We start from the raw sequence: 16,070 nt of genomic DNA, 5'->3' as shown, positions 1-16,070 counted from the left end.
CAACATCATACAGCTATGCTGGAAGCATTGTATTGCTGGGATTTTTTTTAAATTAGTTGGAACTCTGACTGATCTGAATCCCCAGGGAAGAAGAAAACCAAATTTTCTTGTTATAACAAAGTCCACATCAGTGTTGCTCTCACTGTTGTATGATTGCTGAGAAAACCTGCTGTTGTCCAAATTCCTACTCAGTCAGCAAATGAGGAATTCATTTTCCAGATTTTCTAATACATGACTTCGGTATTTCTTAAGGTAAACTTGCAATTTTAGTAGAAATCATGTTTTCTGGTATCTTTGCAGTTGCAGGCTGACAGAGAACATCTTCCTGTGAAAACTGACACACTGAAAAAGCTGCAGACACACATCAATGATATTATACTGGCGCTGCCAGATGACTTACAGGACATCTTGCTCAAAACTGGCACAACATGATTTCTACTGGGCTCTTTTGGTGCTGAAAACCAAAAGGCAAATAGTCTCACAGAAGACAGTGGCTTACCAAGTTTGGAACACAGCTCTAAAACATTAACACTACAAATGGACCGTACTAATAGTATAGCCCACTATATAATTTTCACTGTTTTTTCCACTTCAATACCAATGCAACTAAAGGGATTCTTGTGTCTAATACTGTTTGAAATAAGTGCTCTTAAAGAATAATCTGTGGTCATATGAAGCTGTGCCACAGTATAGGACTACAGTGCAGTGCTGGCATTGCAGAATGTTTTCCAATTGGTGCTGCTATACCCAGTCCTACTCAGGGGTAGGCAATATTGATCCTGTACTGTCCTGTTGATGTAGTATCTGATTATTTTTCTTTCTCTTTTTGTTTTAGTTTTTAGCTAGTGGTAAGTCCAACTGACAAATTGGTGATTTGGCCAGAATACCTTACAATTGAGGTATTTTACTAGTAAATCACAGTTTTCAAAACTGTTTAGGAACAACTGAAATTACTAGATCTGTTCTTAACTTTCTGCATTTCTCCTTCTTGCCATCTCTCCAAAATGATATTGATTTGGCATCTCTAAAGAAGAGAAGGCAGCTGACAAAAATTTTCTGAAGGGAAGTCTCTTCCACTCAGTGTCAGTTATTAGGGTGCTCTTACATGCCTTAAAGTAATTATATCCTAATTTGTGGTTTTAGACTGCTGACATCCAGGATTCAAGTGGTCACTTGTGTAAATGCAAGCATGCAGTGTTCATCACAGGAAATAAACACTGTGGTGTTCTAATAGGGATTTTAAAATCGGTGATTTGGGTAGAGTTAGCTAATACACAGTCTGTTTCAGTTGGATATCATACCAGTCAGCTCCTGTTATAATTTGTAACCTTATTATTTTGTGGCTTACACTAGTCAGGTGTTTGAGGAGGTGATGAGACTGGAGGGAGAAAATGTTGGCTTCAGCTGAAAAAAGCCTCTGGACAGGTCAGACTGGCAAAAAAAATTGTAGCATGAAATTATTCTCAGTATGTGCATACAGCTGACATGCATAAAGAGTAATTTCCTCTTGCATTATTAAGCAACAAGAATGGGATGTTTATCTTCTTGAACAAGTTTCAGTGGTATATAAGAACTCAGCTGTTCCACATGTAGTGTTGTACTTTGACCAGTTTCAAGTACAGTAAATGTAATGCTACTGTGTACACACAGCATATACTTTTATATGTCAAGTGCATCACAGTTATTAAAAAAAAAAACACTCTGCTTTTAAGCGCTTGGATAGAATTTTTAAAGACTTATGACATAATCCTGCTATAAGAAAATGCTTTTGTATAACAAATATTTCATACCATCTTTCTAAAAATGTCTTATTTAGATATAAAGTGTCACAACAGTATTTTTATGAAAATAATGTATTTTAATACTGTTATGTTTTGTACACAATTACTCATGACCAAAAGTTTAATGTATCACATTACTTAAACTATACCACTTCAGCATTAATTGCTAACTTGAAATTTTTTTTTTTGCACGTCCTGAGGAAAAGCATTTTTAATCCAGAAATTAAGTGGCCATTCATATCCTAAATTATCTTAAATATTTAACCTGGAGCACTGTATAGTTCCATGTAAACTGGTAACAACTATGATAACTAGCACATGACTGCAAATACGTATTTTTTTAAACAAAAATAAAAGAGTCTGATTTTTATTTTTTTTTTCTATGGAAGTTACCTGACTTAGAAAATGGGTGTGTTTGGTTTTTCCCCTCTCCTGTGTAAGCAAAGCTGTTCAGCTTGCAAAGGCTGCTGCTTGATGAAGCTGTATGCTTGGGCTGACCAGAAATGTGGTGGAGTAGTGTTGTAGTTTGATTATACATCATGGTTGGAATATGACAGAGCTGCAGGATCCTCAGCAAAGGAAATGGCAGGGCCTGGGTTTTAAAGCTAGTGTTCACTTCTAAAGCAAGTGTTTGTTAGATTGTACTCAAAGCACTGAAATAATGAAAGGTATCTAGTAACGACTCAGATACAGTAAGAATAGGCCAGCTTGGAGAGCTGGAAAGTAACTGTCCTCAAGTACAGGGAAGCTTAACTTTCCTAGCCAAAAAAAAAAAAAAAAAGCATAAACACTGACTGCTCTGAATAGAAGATAGGTAAGTATTGGAAACCTAGAACTGCACGCTTTAGATTACAGCTTCCTGCTAGTTTTCATAGTTAATCAGGATCATATTAACATCTTAGGCATCACCTAGATTTAAGGTATGATTTATTATTTTATAAAAATACAACTTTCCATCTTAATAACACCAGGGTTTTGGTTCAGAAGAACATAATTTAGAACAAGATTTTCAACATTACACGTAAGAAAAGCTGTGAATACCCCATCCCTGGAAGTGTTCATGGTTGTGTTGGACAGGACATCGAGTACCTAGTGTCGTGGAAGGTATCCTTGTCCATGGCATGGGGGTGGAATGAGATGATCCAACCCTTCCAACCCCGACTATTCTATGGTTCTATGAAAAGAACAGCTTACAGTGTCTGGCTTAGTAGCCAAATGTTAGGATCTGGTTTGGGAGTATCTTAATAAAGATCATTAACAATGTTTTTCTTTAGTAGAGGATAAGTAAATACCTTCTGTTAATAGGCGGTTGACCCTGGCTTGGTTCAGTTTTACTCCCCTATTACCTCCCGGTGTCTGGTGCTCCCTGGCCCGTAAACCGAGAGCAGTTCGGTGCCACGCTCGCCCTGTGCTGCCGCTCGGGGCCGCGGGGCAGGGTCAGGGCGGGGTGAGAACACGGCCCTGCTGTGACCGGGGTGCCTAAGGATCATTACTGTAGTAGTGGATATAGATATACAAATAATAATAGTATAGTAATAGTAACATATCACAGTGCTGCCTTTTGTTGGTTTGTTTTGGTTTGCTTTTAAGGGGGGGAGGGTGGGCTTGTTTGATTTTTTTTTTTATCTATTATTATTTTTGTCCCTGTCGCTATTGGGGTGCATTTGGAGGCGCCTTTGGAGGCTCTCCGAGGATTGGTTTCACCAGTCTCTCGCTGCGGGCTGGAAGCGCAGCGTGCTGCCGTTCCCCCGCCCGGCGGCTGCGAGCGCAGCGCTACCGGGGCTGCCCCGTGTCCCCGCGGCCGAGGCGGGGTCCGCCGCACCCAGCGTGCCCTGCGCGACCCGGAAGCTGAGCTGGGCGGATGGGCGCGCCCGCCTACATCCCCCGTCGTACCCCGCGGCGCCGGCAAATGCGCGCGGGGCTCAGGGCGGCGCGCCGCCTGCCGGGAGCTGTAGTCTCCGCCTCGCCGGGGCCGTGTGGCGGAGGGCGGTGCCGTGGCCGGGGGATGTGGCGAGCGTGACGTGATCGTGTCCGCGTTGGAGCCGGGGCGGCCGCGGCGAGCGTGACGTGGCAGAGACCGAGCGAGGTCCCCGGTCACAGAGCACCCGCCGCCGCCGCCGGGCTCCCCTCGCGCGCGGAGGGATCTGTGCGTGCACACCGGCCGGGCCGCGCTCCCTCCCGCCCTCCTTCCCTCAGCGCTCCCCCGCCGCCGCCCAGCGCCGCCGGAGCCGCCATGGGCCTCACCATCTCCTCGCTCTTCTCGCGCCTCTTTGGCAAGAAGCAGATGCGCATCCTCATGGGTGAGGGGCACCGCGGAGCCCGGGCCGGCCGGGGCCGCGCAGCCGAGTCTCGCCGGACGGGGGAGGGGAGGCCGCGGGTCAAAGCGGGGGAGTCGCCCTGTCCCGGGCTGCGGGGCGCGGACACCGCGCTGTGCCCGTCCCATGGGCTGGGGGGGCCCTGGGAGAGCGGTGGGGACGGAAGGGTGAGCGGATCGGGCTGTATTTGCCCTTCCTTTTCTCCCGTCGTGTTCCCGTTCCCCTCCTTGCCTCGCCCGCCGCCTCCCGGTCCCGCCGTGCACGGCGAGGCCGAGCCCCGCTCCCGCACCTGCGCCGGGCCGCGCGCGGAACAAAGATGGAATTGCGGCCGGGCAGGGCCGGGTGTCCCCGGGTGAGGGGCCGAGCGAGCCCCGCGCCCCTGCCGTGCCCTCCTGCCCCGGCACTGCGGCTCTGCAAGCAGGATGTGACAAAGCCTGGTGTGTGCAGCATCAGGGGCGTAAGAACTGCCGTATAATGGCCGATTTTCGGCAGCTGTAGGGAGCTGTACTGTCTGTATCCTGACTCTTGTGAAAGGGCGTTTCGGTATAGCCTCTGTGGGCATTAGTTCTGTGCCTCGTGTACAAGCCCATAAAACCTTTAGGCTGCTCTTGCAGTACTTGCTTAGTTTTACTGTCTCCCCATAATGATTTATATCCATTTATTTTGAAATTATCTGTTCCCTTGACACGGACTGAGTAGGAGCTGGAGCCAGTGGCTCTTGAAGATTCTCACTTTCAGATTATAGTTCAAAAGGTCAAAGCCAGCACATACTGCATTGGTATTTCCTCCTCCGCTTTGAGTTCTTCCCTGCCTTCTTCCACCCACTTACCCACCCCTGCAAGCTTTATGTACAAACAGTTCTTAGCCTCTAAATTTTTCTCAAATTCTGTTACCAAAGTGAATGGAATTTGGTTCATGGCCATTGACTGAAGTAGCTTGTTGTAAGGAACTATATAAAGTGCTCATTTGGATATAGCCAGCAATGGGAGTGGGTTCTAACTGAAACTTCCTGGCACACACCCATCCCTAATGCTGCCTGGATATGCACAGCAGACACAGCAGTGCAGCTTTTTTTATTTATAATCTTTCAGGTTCTCCATATATTTTGTGATGGCAAAGTTTGTTATTGCATACCCAGTAATTTTTGTTGTACCTTATCTGTTTGAAATTAGAGACTCTTATCCATTTAAAAATAATTCCAGTAATTTTAGTCTTCAAGGCTATTTAGTTCATGTGTTGGTTTCAAGGAGGTAATTTGATTGTCTCCCTAACAGCCAGACTCTTCATATGTCTCTTAATGAACGAAGTGAAGTCTTCAAGTGATCTTGACTGTAGGTTGTAGGATGAGACAGTCTCTGTGGTATTTGTAGTTCTCTTACATTCTGCAAAGTACTGAAAACAGGAAAGTGATGTCATACATATCAAAACCACTTGCAAAGCTCTTCATTGGTAGGAAATTAGGTCAAATTTAGGTTAGAGATGGCTTTGGAAGGTGCACTTTCTAGCAGTTTGTTCAAATGAATTTATTTTTTTATTTCTTAAAATTTTTGATTTTAAGGCCTTATATTAAAATGCGGGGCTGGATCAGAGCATGGGACAGCACCATATTTGTTAGATAGTATAGGAGAGTAAAACTTGGGGTATGTTGTGATGAGAGTGTGTTACAGGACATAAACTGGATGATTAGAAGCAGAATGTAACACTGGATGTGACATAATTTGTGTATACCTGTAAAACAAAAAATAATCTCTTTATAGCATCCTACATCGTATATCAGTACTTGGAGGAGAGACGTCTGAATGAAATGAATACTGGGATAGAATTAAAACTTTTCCTCAAGGTTATAATTTTTGGTGTGTGGTTTGAAAATGGGCTGTACAAGGCCAAGCATGTAAGTTTCCATATGTAGAACACCAATTAAGAAATAACTTTATGAGGTAAAGTACTTAGGGGAAAAATATTATGTGAGTTGATAATGAACAGATGATTAATTTATAATTCTAACTCCCTTTTCACAGCTTTCTTTGGTTTCTGCAGAATTGAAGATAAATTAGAATTAATTTAGCTCCTAGAACAGACTTTGTGTTATTGAGCTCTGCAGAATTTGAGTATTTCTCATCAGGGACCATTACCAACAGCACTCACTTATCTGTTATGTTCTCAAACTGCATTTATGATAATAGGTGGACATTTAATGTTATCCTGTTACTGAAACTTTGTTTTTTAAAAAATGCACTTGTACAATTATTTTTCAAAAGCATTAAGTTACTGTTTGGAAGAAATGCTTGAAAAAAAGAGTCATGCATTTTCTTTATAAATAGGCATAACATGAGGGAAAAGAAAGAACTGAGGGATAGGGCTGAATGTCTGAAAGTCAGATTAGGCAGCTGGGGCATCAAGAGTAGAAACACTGAGTCCTAACCCTACATGCATCTGTCTGTGAAACTTCACTGATGGTCTTCTGCCCTTGAAAAAAAAAGATACCAATTCATTGTGCACCTTCCAGTATCATAATTTAGTGTTCTGTATCTTGGTGTAGTTGTGCAAGTGTTAACTGACATAGCAACTACTCAGGAGTTTCAAATACAAAGGTAATTATTAAATACATTGGGTGGAAAATGTCAGATTCTTTGGGAGTTGTGTTGCTGTACAGATCATCACCATTTAGCTGTTTTTTATTTGGGGAGGTTTTTTTGACAACTGTTGGTTTGTGTGCCGTTGGCATTCTATAGTTTTTATGAAGTTCTGTGCTGTGATAACAGAAGCAGCTTGATATTCAGCCACCAGTGATCAAAGTAGGAAGTTGGTTAATGAAGGATGTGATGTGGTCAGGGATGATGTTCCCAGGGACAAGTGAACTAGAAGCTTGAGATTTGGAAACACAACTGACAGGCTGTGAATAAAACTCTTTAAGAGGAGTAAAGGGCTTAGAAACACAGTGATTTTAGCAGCGCATGAAAGCATTGTAGGTATTTTTTCTCCAGCTAGAGGAAGAGGATGTTTGATTCAGCTTAAAGACAAATGGTTGCAAGTACAGGTCTGTCCTTCCCATCTGTACTTTATTGTAGTCTTGGTGCTTTGCAGTACAACTGCTGAACGTTAACCCTTCATCGAGTCTCGTACACCTTGGTCTTGACAATGGTCAGTCAGGCAGTAGAATCAGTGAAAATATAGAATTGGAAATTTACTTTGTTTGGGGTTTTAAGATGTGGCTTTTAATCTTGATAAAGTTTATGATGTGGCAGTAGCTCATAGATTTGAATTTAGTGTTCCAGTTCAAATGTAAACGTGTTTATTATTGGATTACTAAAAAAATTAGTTACACTTCCTACCAGCTCAAAAGATTAAATGTGATTTAGTGCTCTGAAATTTTTTAAAAGGGTGGTTAATTGCAAATTGGAGTAAGAAATATGAATGGAGGCTTTAATTTTCATGACTTGCTTCTTTAGACTTCGTAGAATTTGCAGTTTGACCAAAAGAGGTGGTTTTTGCAAATAGGATCACGGTGATTTGCATAAGGTCCTTCCCTCAGTTAAGCTTCTGCCTCAAGTGTGAAGCCAGAAGAAGAAAACATGTATCCATAACCCCATAGCTCAGCCTGCCTCAGTGCAAAGTCCAGCGGCTTAATCAAGAGTTGTGGGTAAGAGTGGATTTAAGCAAAGTCTCTGGGCTTTGTGCTTACATAGGCACTGTAGCCTTCTGCCTGCACCACTGAGGTGCTGGTGGGTCATGGCACACGGGTAGAGTGGATAACTGGGGCAATATTTTTGTAATTTAGAAAGTAGTTTAAAATTCTTGACTAGTTTCTCATTTCTTAACTCTGAGTCATGTCTTCAAATGGATCTCAATACCCTTTGTACATTCTTTGAAATGAGATTAGCTTTTTTCTTTATCTCTGTTATTAGTGTAAACCTCAAATACACTTTAACAGTTTGTGTAGACAGTGGCATCTTTCTTACATCGTTAATTTTAATAGATCTTGTCAGTGTTTGTTATATTGATAACAGAGTTATTTTTTTGGTGGGGAGCAATAAGAGAAGAATTTTGAGTAGTAGTTGTAACTAATTGGTGGTTCACTAAATTATGTTATGTTTAATTTACCAGAAAAAAACCCTATCATATCATGTATGGGCATTATATGTTCCCATCAAGATCTAGGCATCCTAACAAGTGCTTACTTGAGGCTGACCTGTGTGAAAATAGTGTTGGGTTTCAAGCATTGTGCTGCTACAAACATTGCCTTTCAGCATAGATGGAGTATTTGAGGGTTCATAAGTTGGCTTAGAGGGTTTTGTAAGGTGACTTGACACTTCACTGGTGTGGGGAAAATTGTGGCATTTACAAGTTTCGTGACTTGCAAGTTCTTGTGTAACTTCTGCTGCACTGTGACTTTTTTTGTTCATGCTTGTGTGTGTTTCTGAAAGAAACCAACACTTATAAAACAGCAAACTTAAAACTCTTAAATTTCATTTTGAGTGTTTGGGGAGTCAAGGAGCTTTGGTTTTGATGGTAGATTCCCACCCCACCCCCTTTCCTTCATGCTGTCATGACATTAAGAATTAGAACAACTTTTTTTTTTTCTAACATGCAATCACATTACCAAAGAAACTGCATTGGTATGTTTAATCCTGTGTGCACTATTAGAATATAGGACAATTATAGATAGGGTTTTTAAATTAGTTTGCTGCAACAGCAGTTTGTGTCTTGAGAAAGAGGAGGTTTTTCAAGAGTTTGGTTTCATTCTGAGTAAGTAGGTAATTTTGAATTCCATTTTTTTTTGCCATGTTAAGGAAACAGTTGTATTATTAATAGGCAAATCACCTAACCACTTAGAGCTTAATATATTGCAGTTGCAGAGTAGGTAGTTAACTGAGAACACTTAAGAATATGTGTTATCCTTATAAAATGAGGATAGCATTTGGTTTCTTGTGAAAGAATTAATTCTTTTGATGGTATATTTTTGTTTGGACAAAATGTTATTGACTGTGTTAAGTTTCACAGACAGACATTTTGTGCTGTGGTGTTTAGTACCTGCTGTTTATGGAGGTGCTTGTGTGCTAGGTATTGGGTTCTAATTTAAAGAATTCTATTCTGAGTTACATTTATGTATTCTAAAATGCGTCACAATAAGCAGTTTCACAAATAGTTTTGGAAAACTACAATGTATGCATGCAGTGTTGGTGATACGTTTCCAAAAAAAGTCTTTTAGGCTTGATTTTATTTTATTTCTTAAGGATCACATATTTAATACCACATAGCTTACTTGGAAAAACATCAAGCTTAACTTTTGTTTTAGAAACAGAAGAGCAAATTTAAGTACAGAAGATCTTGTGTAAAGACCAACAGTGGAGGCTCCTAATGGACACATCCTAGTGCATCTCAATGTATAGAAGCAATATCCTGAAGAGGAGTTACAGCCCTTGGGGTGTATGTGGAGGGATGATGAGAGATTCCTTATGTGTGTGGTTTTGTCAGTGCTAAAGAAATATTTTAGCAAAGGGAGGAGAGACTGGAATAAGGAACACAGAAGTGTTTTTGATGGATAGTGCCAGCTTCAGCTGGTCCGTGTGCCTGTGAAGCTGAACTTTGCAGAAGGTTGAGTAAGTGAGGCCTTCCCGAGCTTAGTGAAGTAACAAATGTGTGATCAGTTAGAAATTGTGTGCTGCTTGTAGATTACTGCTAGGCTTTTAAAATCTTCCTGATTTAGACAGAAGAAACTTCCAAAGCGAATGCTAAAGCTTAGTTAACACAAATACTAAGAAAGATGACTAGAAACTTGTGAGTCCTTAGGTTGTGAATGGAAGTGTCTTACTGAGCTTGTTTTCTTCATGGCTTGTTCTCTCTCAGTGCTGGGTAGAGGAGGTGGGGAAAAACATAGTAGTAGTTTATCAGCAATTAGTTAAGGGTGTTTAAAAAGCTGTTTTTAGTAAAAAAACCCCTAGTACTCTGCATGTACAATGGCATGTTTTTAAATTAGCAGATTGTAGTTCAGTTTGTGAACTAAATCAATTTTTCTCTTCCTTCTAGTTGGTTTGGATGCTGCTGGTAAGACAACCATTCTTTATAAACTGAAACTAGGAGAAATTGTCACCACAATTCCCACTATTGGTAAGATCACCAGTTCTTACATCTTTATTGTTATTCTAAACCTGACAGGCTTCTGAAGGGTACAGGGACTTCCTATCTTTGCTGTTAGAATAAGGATCAAGACAAACATGAACTGTCTGGTACTGCCGTAACATAACTGTGTCAGACCAAAGAGACATCCTGACCAGAATCTGTTGTCTGACTCTGGCCAGTAGCAGATGAGCAGGAGGATAGGAACCAGATCAGTAGCACCTCTTCCCCCAAACACCATTTCCCCCAAACACTCACAGTTTGTGGCTGGAAGATTTGCTCAGCCACTTGGACTTGGATTTAAGTGATTATTATTTTTTCTCCCTTCAGTCAATTTTCTTCCTGATCCACCAATTCAGTATTGAGAAGCCATTTTATACATACTTGGGAGAAGTGTAACTTATGAAGTATCTATCTTTAACATGGTTAGAATTATGTTTTAACACCAGAATTAAATATTCTAATTACTAAACTCCTTCATTTTTAGGTTTTAATGTGGAGACGGTAGAATATAAAAACATTTGTTTCACAGTTTGGGATGTTGGTGGTCAAGATAAAATTAGACCTCTTTGGAGGCATTATTTCCAAAACACACAGGTAAGAGTTCTCAGATGGCAGTAGTTAAAGACCTGTTTTGTAAAGCCTCATTGTGTTTTGTAGAGTATATATGGAAAGTTGTTTTCTTTCTTTCAGAAAGGCTTTGCACTAGAACCTGCAACTTCTGAGGGTACCCAGATTTTATTCTGGTTGAAGTTAGTTTACCCTAAAGGCTTCAAGCCTAGTTGTGAGTGTAGCCTCTCAAGAATCAAGTCCTTTAGGATTTACCTGTGTTCTGTAATGTGCCAGAGCAACTGGTTTCTTGTGAGGAACTCTTAAAATACATGGCTTTTACTATGCTGTATCAGTGTCTTTAGTAAGCTGAGTGTCTAAAATATGATAAAAGATCTTGTTAACAGTTGATGAAAAAGTATCAGCTTCACACTGATGTGACTACAGTCAGTTTTTGGGACATAAATGTGATTCCTTTGGTTCACAAGTAATGACGTAAATTGCTTAGTAGTGTCAGAAAACTTTTGGACTGGGTTTGTTTGGAGTTTTTTTGTGTTGACTATAGAATTGTTTCCATGATATTTGTGTGCAGCACAATGCATATGATTGGTGCAGAAAAATAGTGAGGTCTGGATTGACAAAAGGGACCTTGCACCATATTGTTGTGAGTAGAGTAATACTTAATTTCAGTTCCTTATTACTGTCCTGTTACTGAATACTTCTAAAAGACACTTCTCTTTCATTGAAGAGAATGATAAAAGTAAGGTTTTCAGACTGAAAGGTTAGGAGTAAATTGTGTAAGAAGGACACTTGAATAACAGAGATGCTATTAGAAATACTGTTTGGTACAAACTTTTTAAAACAAATTCAGACATTCCTTTAAGGGTGTGGATTTTTTCAGTGAAATATGAGGAGTTGAAGCACTTGTGATTTTCAATATGATGAGTGAAAGGGGAGGGGGGAAGAGTTCATTTATGTAATTTTGCTGCATTTTTTTCATACCTTTATTTTGAAGTTGAGACTTAGGTAGTTGTTCAGACACACATCATGCATTGTTTAAACAGAAATTTCTGTTAAATTTGTCCCCTCTCTTAGGTAAGCAATCACAATATTCAATATGAGTTTTAAAATAGTGCTGCACATTTGCATTGGTTTTTTCAAATCTGCTAAACTTTCTACAGGGCCTCATTTTTGTGGTAGACAGCAATGACAGAGAGAGAATCCAGGAAGCAGCAGAAGAGCTGCAGAAAATGGTAAATATCAATATCTTCTTGAAGTATCATTGTTAGACTGACTTTGTCCTATTTTTGGATGTTTGTCAGTTTCCCTAAGAGATTTAGGATTTTAAAGTTCTAGGGACTTTGTACAGTGCATATTGTATTCACCTGGTAATTCTGGGTCATGTGCACAGAGTTGTAATTTCAACTCTGTAGAGAACTAATAATGTGTCAGAACCTTTCATTCATGAAACCTTGATAGATGCAGCAGAAAAAGAATTTGGGGAGAAAAAATTGGTGCTAGAGAATGTTTCATCAGCAGGGTGCCCATAAATTTAAACTTACTAAATTGAAAATTGTTTCCTTAATTGCAGGAGTTCTGTTGTATACTAGTTAAATTTCACTCAATACTTATTAGTGACTTCAGGAGCCAGAGTGAAGATGTTTACAACCCTTTAATCAGTATTTAGATTTTTTTAGTGTTTGTTGAAGTAACTGATATACTTAACTGAGGTAATTTAATAACATGCCTGTATTTTCTGTTAGCTTCAGGAGGATGAGCTGCGAGATGCAGTGCTGCTTCTGTTTGCAAACAAACAGGATCTGCCAAATGCCATGGCAATCAGTGAAATGACAGATAAACTAGGTCTTCAGTCTCTGCGTAACAGAACTGTAAGTGCTAAACTTTCTGATTGCTGAACTCTTTTCTCTTTCTATTTTATATCATAAACATAAATTTTCTCTAAGGGAAAGGGTAGTTTTCACCTCTTTCTGTAGAAAGATGCACATAACTGCTGCTAAGCTTTATAACGCATAATTCAGGTCCTTGTTCAAAATAAGGGATTTAGAAGTATAATCCAGTGCGTGCAGCTGTTACAGATGTTTCATTTTTTACCTTTTTCTGAAAACATGCAAATACTCCAGTCAGTCACTGAAATACACACATCCAGCGTTTGACAAAAGAATGTGATGGGCTTTTCTGTTTTCACAATATTCTGGGAGAGCAAATGCATTCTGCATTCCCACTTCCAGGAGGAAATTAGGTAGCTTCTGAAGCATTCGATTCCATCTGCTCAAGCTTTAGAGATGCAGGTTTGCTTCACATAAACCATCCCACCTTTTGTAGTCTCAGTGTTTGTATTGACACACTAAGATCCTGTCCATAGAAGCTGTTTCAGAGGTCCATTCATTTAGATAATTCCATGTCCACCTCCTGAAGAGCAGTCTTCCAGAGACAAGAAGTAGTTTTCAGCATGTAAACCAAATACAAGTTCTGTATTTGTTTCTTGGTGCCTTAAACTGTGTTGTAGCCTTTAGTAGGCCAACACTTGAGTTTCTGGATAATGTCTGAACCTCCTCTACCCTATATGTATTTCTCAGAACTTTAAAAAATACCGTTTGTTCAATCTTGACTCTACTTACAGCACAAAACAGTACTGAAAGAACACTATTACAGCACTAACACAGTTATAACAACACTAAAGAGTCTCACATACTGTCATAACTTAGCTTGCATTTTGTCAGTATTTAAGTTTAATTTTTGTGTTCTGCGTTAACAGTGGTATGTCCAGGCTACCTGTGCTACACAAGGAACTGGTCTGTATGAGGGACTTGACTGGCTGTCAAATGAACTCTCAAAACGCTAATTCCAACTGGATGACTCTTTCACCAGGGACATGTTTGATATAAGTGGTCTAGGCTTGTTACAACAAAATTAGTTTGCATCTTGGTTATTACAGTATCTGGAACTGATATTTGGGCAGGATATTACAGCGTTTCAACTTATTTCGTTGCCAATTATTGTTTACCGAGCTACATGTTGCAAAGGTAGCAATATGCTTGGGTAAAAAATCTCCTTAACTTGGAAAAAGTGTATCTTCTGATTTTATTCCCCTTGTTAGCCTAAATGCCTGAGTATAGTTATTGTGACATCTTTAAGATCTGTTTTGAATACTCTTTGAGCCCCAATAAATTAATGTTTTAATTTTTTTTCTCCCTGCTACTCTTAGTTTACTGATGCCCTGTTTCATTCCTCAGACAGTCTGCTGATTTAAAAATGTAGCATTCCGTATGTATTTATTTCTCTCCCTTGCCAAAAAGATTTCCTAATACTGCTTGTTCCAAGCCAAGGAAATACTCTAAAACACTATACAAATCTACTGCACTGAGGAACATTTTATTAATCCTTGGGTTCTGTTAGCCCAACTTGCCTTTGTGTGAATTGGATTTGATGGGTAGAATAGTTCTGTGCTGGTTGCGAAGAGCTCATGTTGAGGTTGTTTTTAATATTCAGCAGATTGTCTTCCTTTATATTGTATCTTTTTTTTTATGTTGCATGTTGCTTTTTGGTATCAGCCTGACTATTTTTGCCCAGTGTATAATAGTTCTGCTGAAGTTTTACTGTTTGTTGGTGAACATATCTTCATAAGGAAATTTTGGAAAATTCATCAAACTCAATGGATTAGTTTCTTCATAACCCACTTGGAATTATTCCTAATAAAATGATAAAATGTATAGTTCTGTGTATGCTCTTCTTGATTCCTGAAATAGTTGAATGCAAATTATCACTTATTCTTTTTCCATATACTGAGCTTTCCTGCAGCTTGAATATGAACACCAGTCTCAGATTTTCACTTGTTTGGAGCTGTGGAGAGCGGGACACAGAAGGGAGGCAACCAAATTGTATACAGTGCAGTAGAGTAGCTGTCATCGGGGCTTACATAATTCTGTAATGTCTTTTGAAGTTGTAAATCTAAAATTCCTTTTAAGATGTCCAGATATGAAAATACTAACAGTTAAAAAATTGTAATAAAACAAATTCAAACTGCCTGAAAAGCATGCATGTCTGTTTCATAGTTGTATCTACATGTCAAAACCAACATGGCTTCCAGTAGGAGAGTCACACGTTTTGTTGGTGGCTAGCTGGGAAGGTAACTTGAGTGCTTTTACAGGGATGTAGCAAATATTATAATAATGCTGATAATCGCCCCCCAAAATCTTCTCTATACAACTGCTACTGTCAGCTTTCATACTTCTGTCCCCTTACACCTCTGTAGTTCAAAAGGCATAAATTAACATGAGTTTTGAGGCCACTATTAATGGGTAGTTTAGAATCTATTTTTCTGTTGCTTGTCTGCTGTATCTAGGCAAATATTGCTCAACCCTCCTGCTAAAATATGCTGTTCTATTGATTGGATGTCTTTAGGAACCGAAAGCATGATTCTGTTGCAGTTTCAGGCTAAGTGCTCCTCATTTTCCACCCAGGTCTGGTTACCCTTGCTACAAGAAATCCTGGTGATGAGGTCCAGTAAACGCAAGCTAGTTTTGGTTCAGAACACCTTCCTGGGCAGCTTCTGCTGTAAGTGAGGTTTAAGTTCTTAGAAGGTACTGTTACTGTGAAGACAGCTAAGCAGGGAACATTCCAGAGTTTTTGAATACAAGTAATTAAATGTCTTCAAATGTGTAACGGAAACCCAGGAGACAGTGTAAGGTGAGAAGGGTTTTGCCTGCACCTTTAATGAAATGCTGATTACTTATTAACCAAAGCTGATATACCCATGCATTTGATCAGTAGCTGTTGATGTGCATATTTCTAGCAATGCAGTTCCTTGAGTTAAACCTTAAAAGGTACACCTTGTTCAGAAGAGACAGCTTGTGCCTAATGCAAGCTGGTTTTTGTAGTCCCAGTAGGTTAAAATGAAACAGTGCTTTTTACACAGTTAGAGGTAGTCTTTAAATGAAACAGTAGATACTTAAATTAGGCCTATTACCATGAAGGAAACATTCTGCCTGGGAGAGATTTAATTATTTAAATGAGTAAATATTCAGGTTTAGGTGAGCTCTGTTAAGCCACTATGCTTTTGAGTTGTAGCATGTGTATAAGTTCATATTTCAGAGTCAACATGTTTGGTTTTTTGTATCAGTAGGTGTAATTCTGCTATAAAATGAATAATTTCTCAATGTCAGAAAGAAATTAAGATCTTGAGCCTCATTTAAGAGTGATGGAGTCTGCATGAGGGTTAAGGCTACAGCTTGCATGGAAATACAGTAAGACAAAGTTAATGTTGTATATCAGTAACAACATGCAGTAC

The 16,070-nt window shown here is 39.7% G+C and overlaps 2 protein-coding genes across 7 annotated transcripts in view; both read left to right on the top strand.

Annotated features, from left to right (window-relative positions):
• Window positions 1–2,151, top strand: part of DENND6A (DENN domain containing 6A) — a 28,757-nt gene extending 26,606 nt beyond the window's left edge. For all 6 annotated transcript variants that reach the window (XM_069027440.1, XM_069027444.1, XM_069027445.1 and 3 more), the window contains one exon: window positions 301–2,151. In XM_069027440.1, coding sequence (XP_068883541.1) covers window positions 301–432 — 132 coding nt within the window. In that variant the 3' untranslated portion in view covers window positions 433–2,151. The remainder of the gene's footprint in view (window positions 1–300) is intronic.
• A 1,605-nt stretch (window positions 2,152–3,756) lies between these two features.
• On the top strand, window positions 3,757–14,493 carry ARF4 (ARF GTPase 4). The gene is made up of 6 exons (XM_069027713.1): window positions 3,757–4,081; window positions 10,124–10,204; window positions 10,701–10,810; window positions 11,944–12,015; window positions 12,526–12,651; window positions 13,539–14,493. Exons 1-6 carry the CDS (start codon window positions 4,015–4,017, stop codon window positions 13,623–13,625), a joined length of 543 nt encoding a protein of 180 aa, XP_068883814.1. The 5' UTR covers window positions 3,757–4,014; the 3' UTR covers window positions 13,626–14,493.
• Window positions 14,494–16,070: the final 1,577 nt, after the last annotated feature.

Source organism: Aphelocoma coerulescens, chromosome 12 (genome assembly GCF_041296385.1).
Source record: "Aphelocoma coerulescens isolate FSJ_1873_10779 chromosome 12, UR_Acoe_1.0, whole genome shotgun sequence".
Lineage (NCBI taxonomy): Eukaryota > Metazoa > Chordata > Aves > Passeriformes > Corvidae > Aphelocoma > Aphelocoma coerulescens.
The sequence above is the reverse complement of the archived record's forward strand: the minus strand, read 5'-3'. Positions and strand labels throughout refer to the sequence as shown.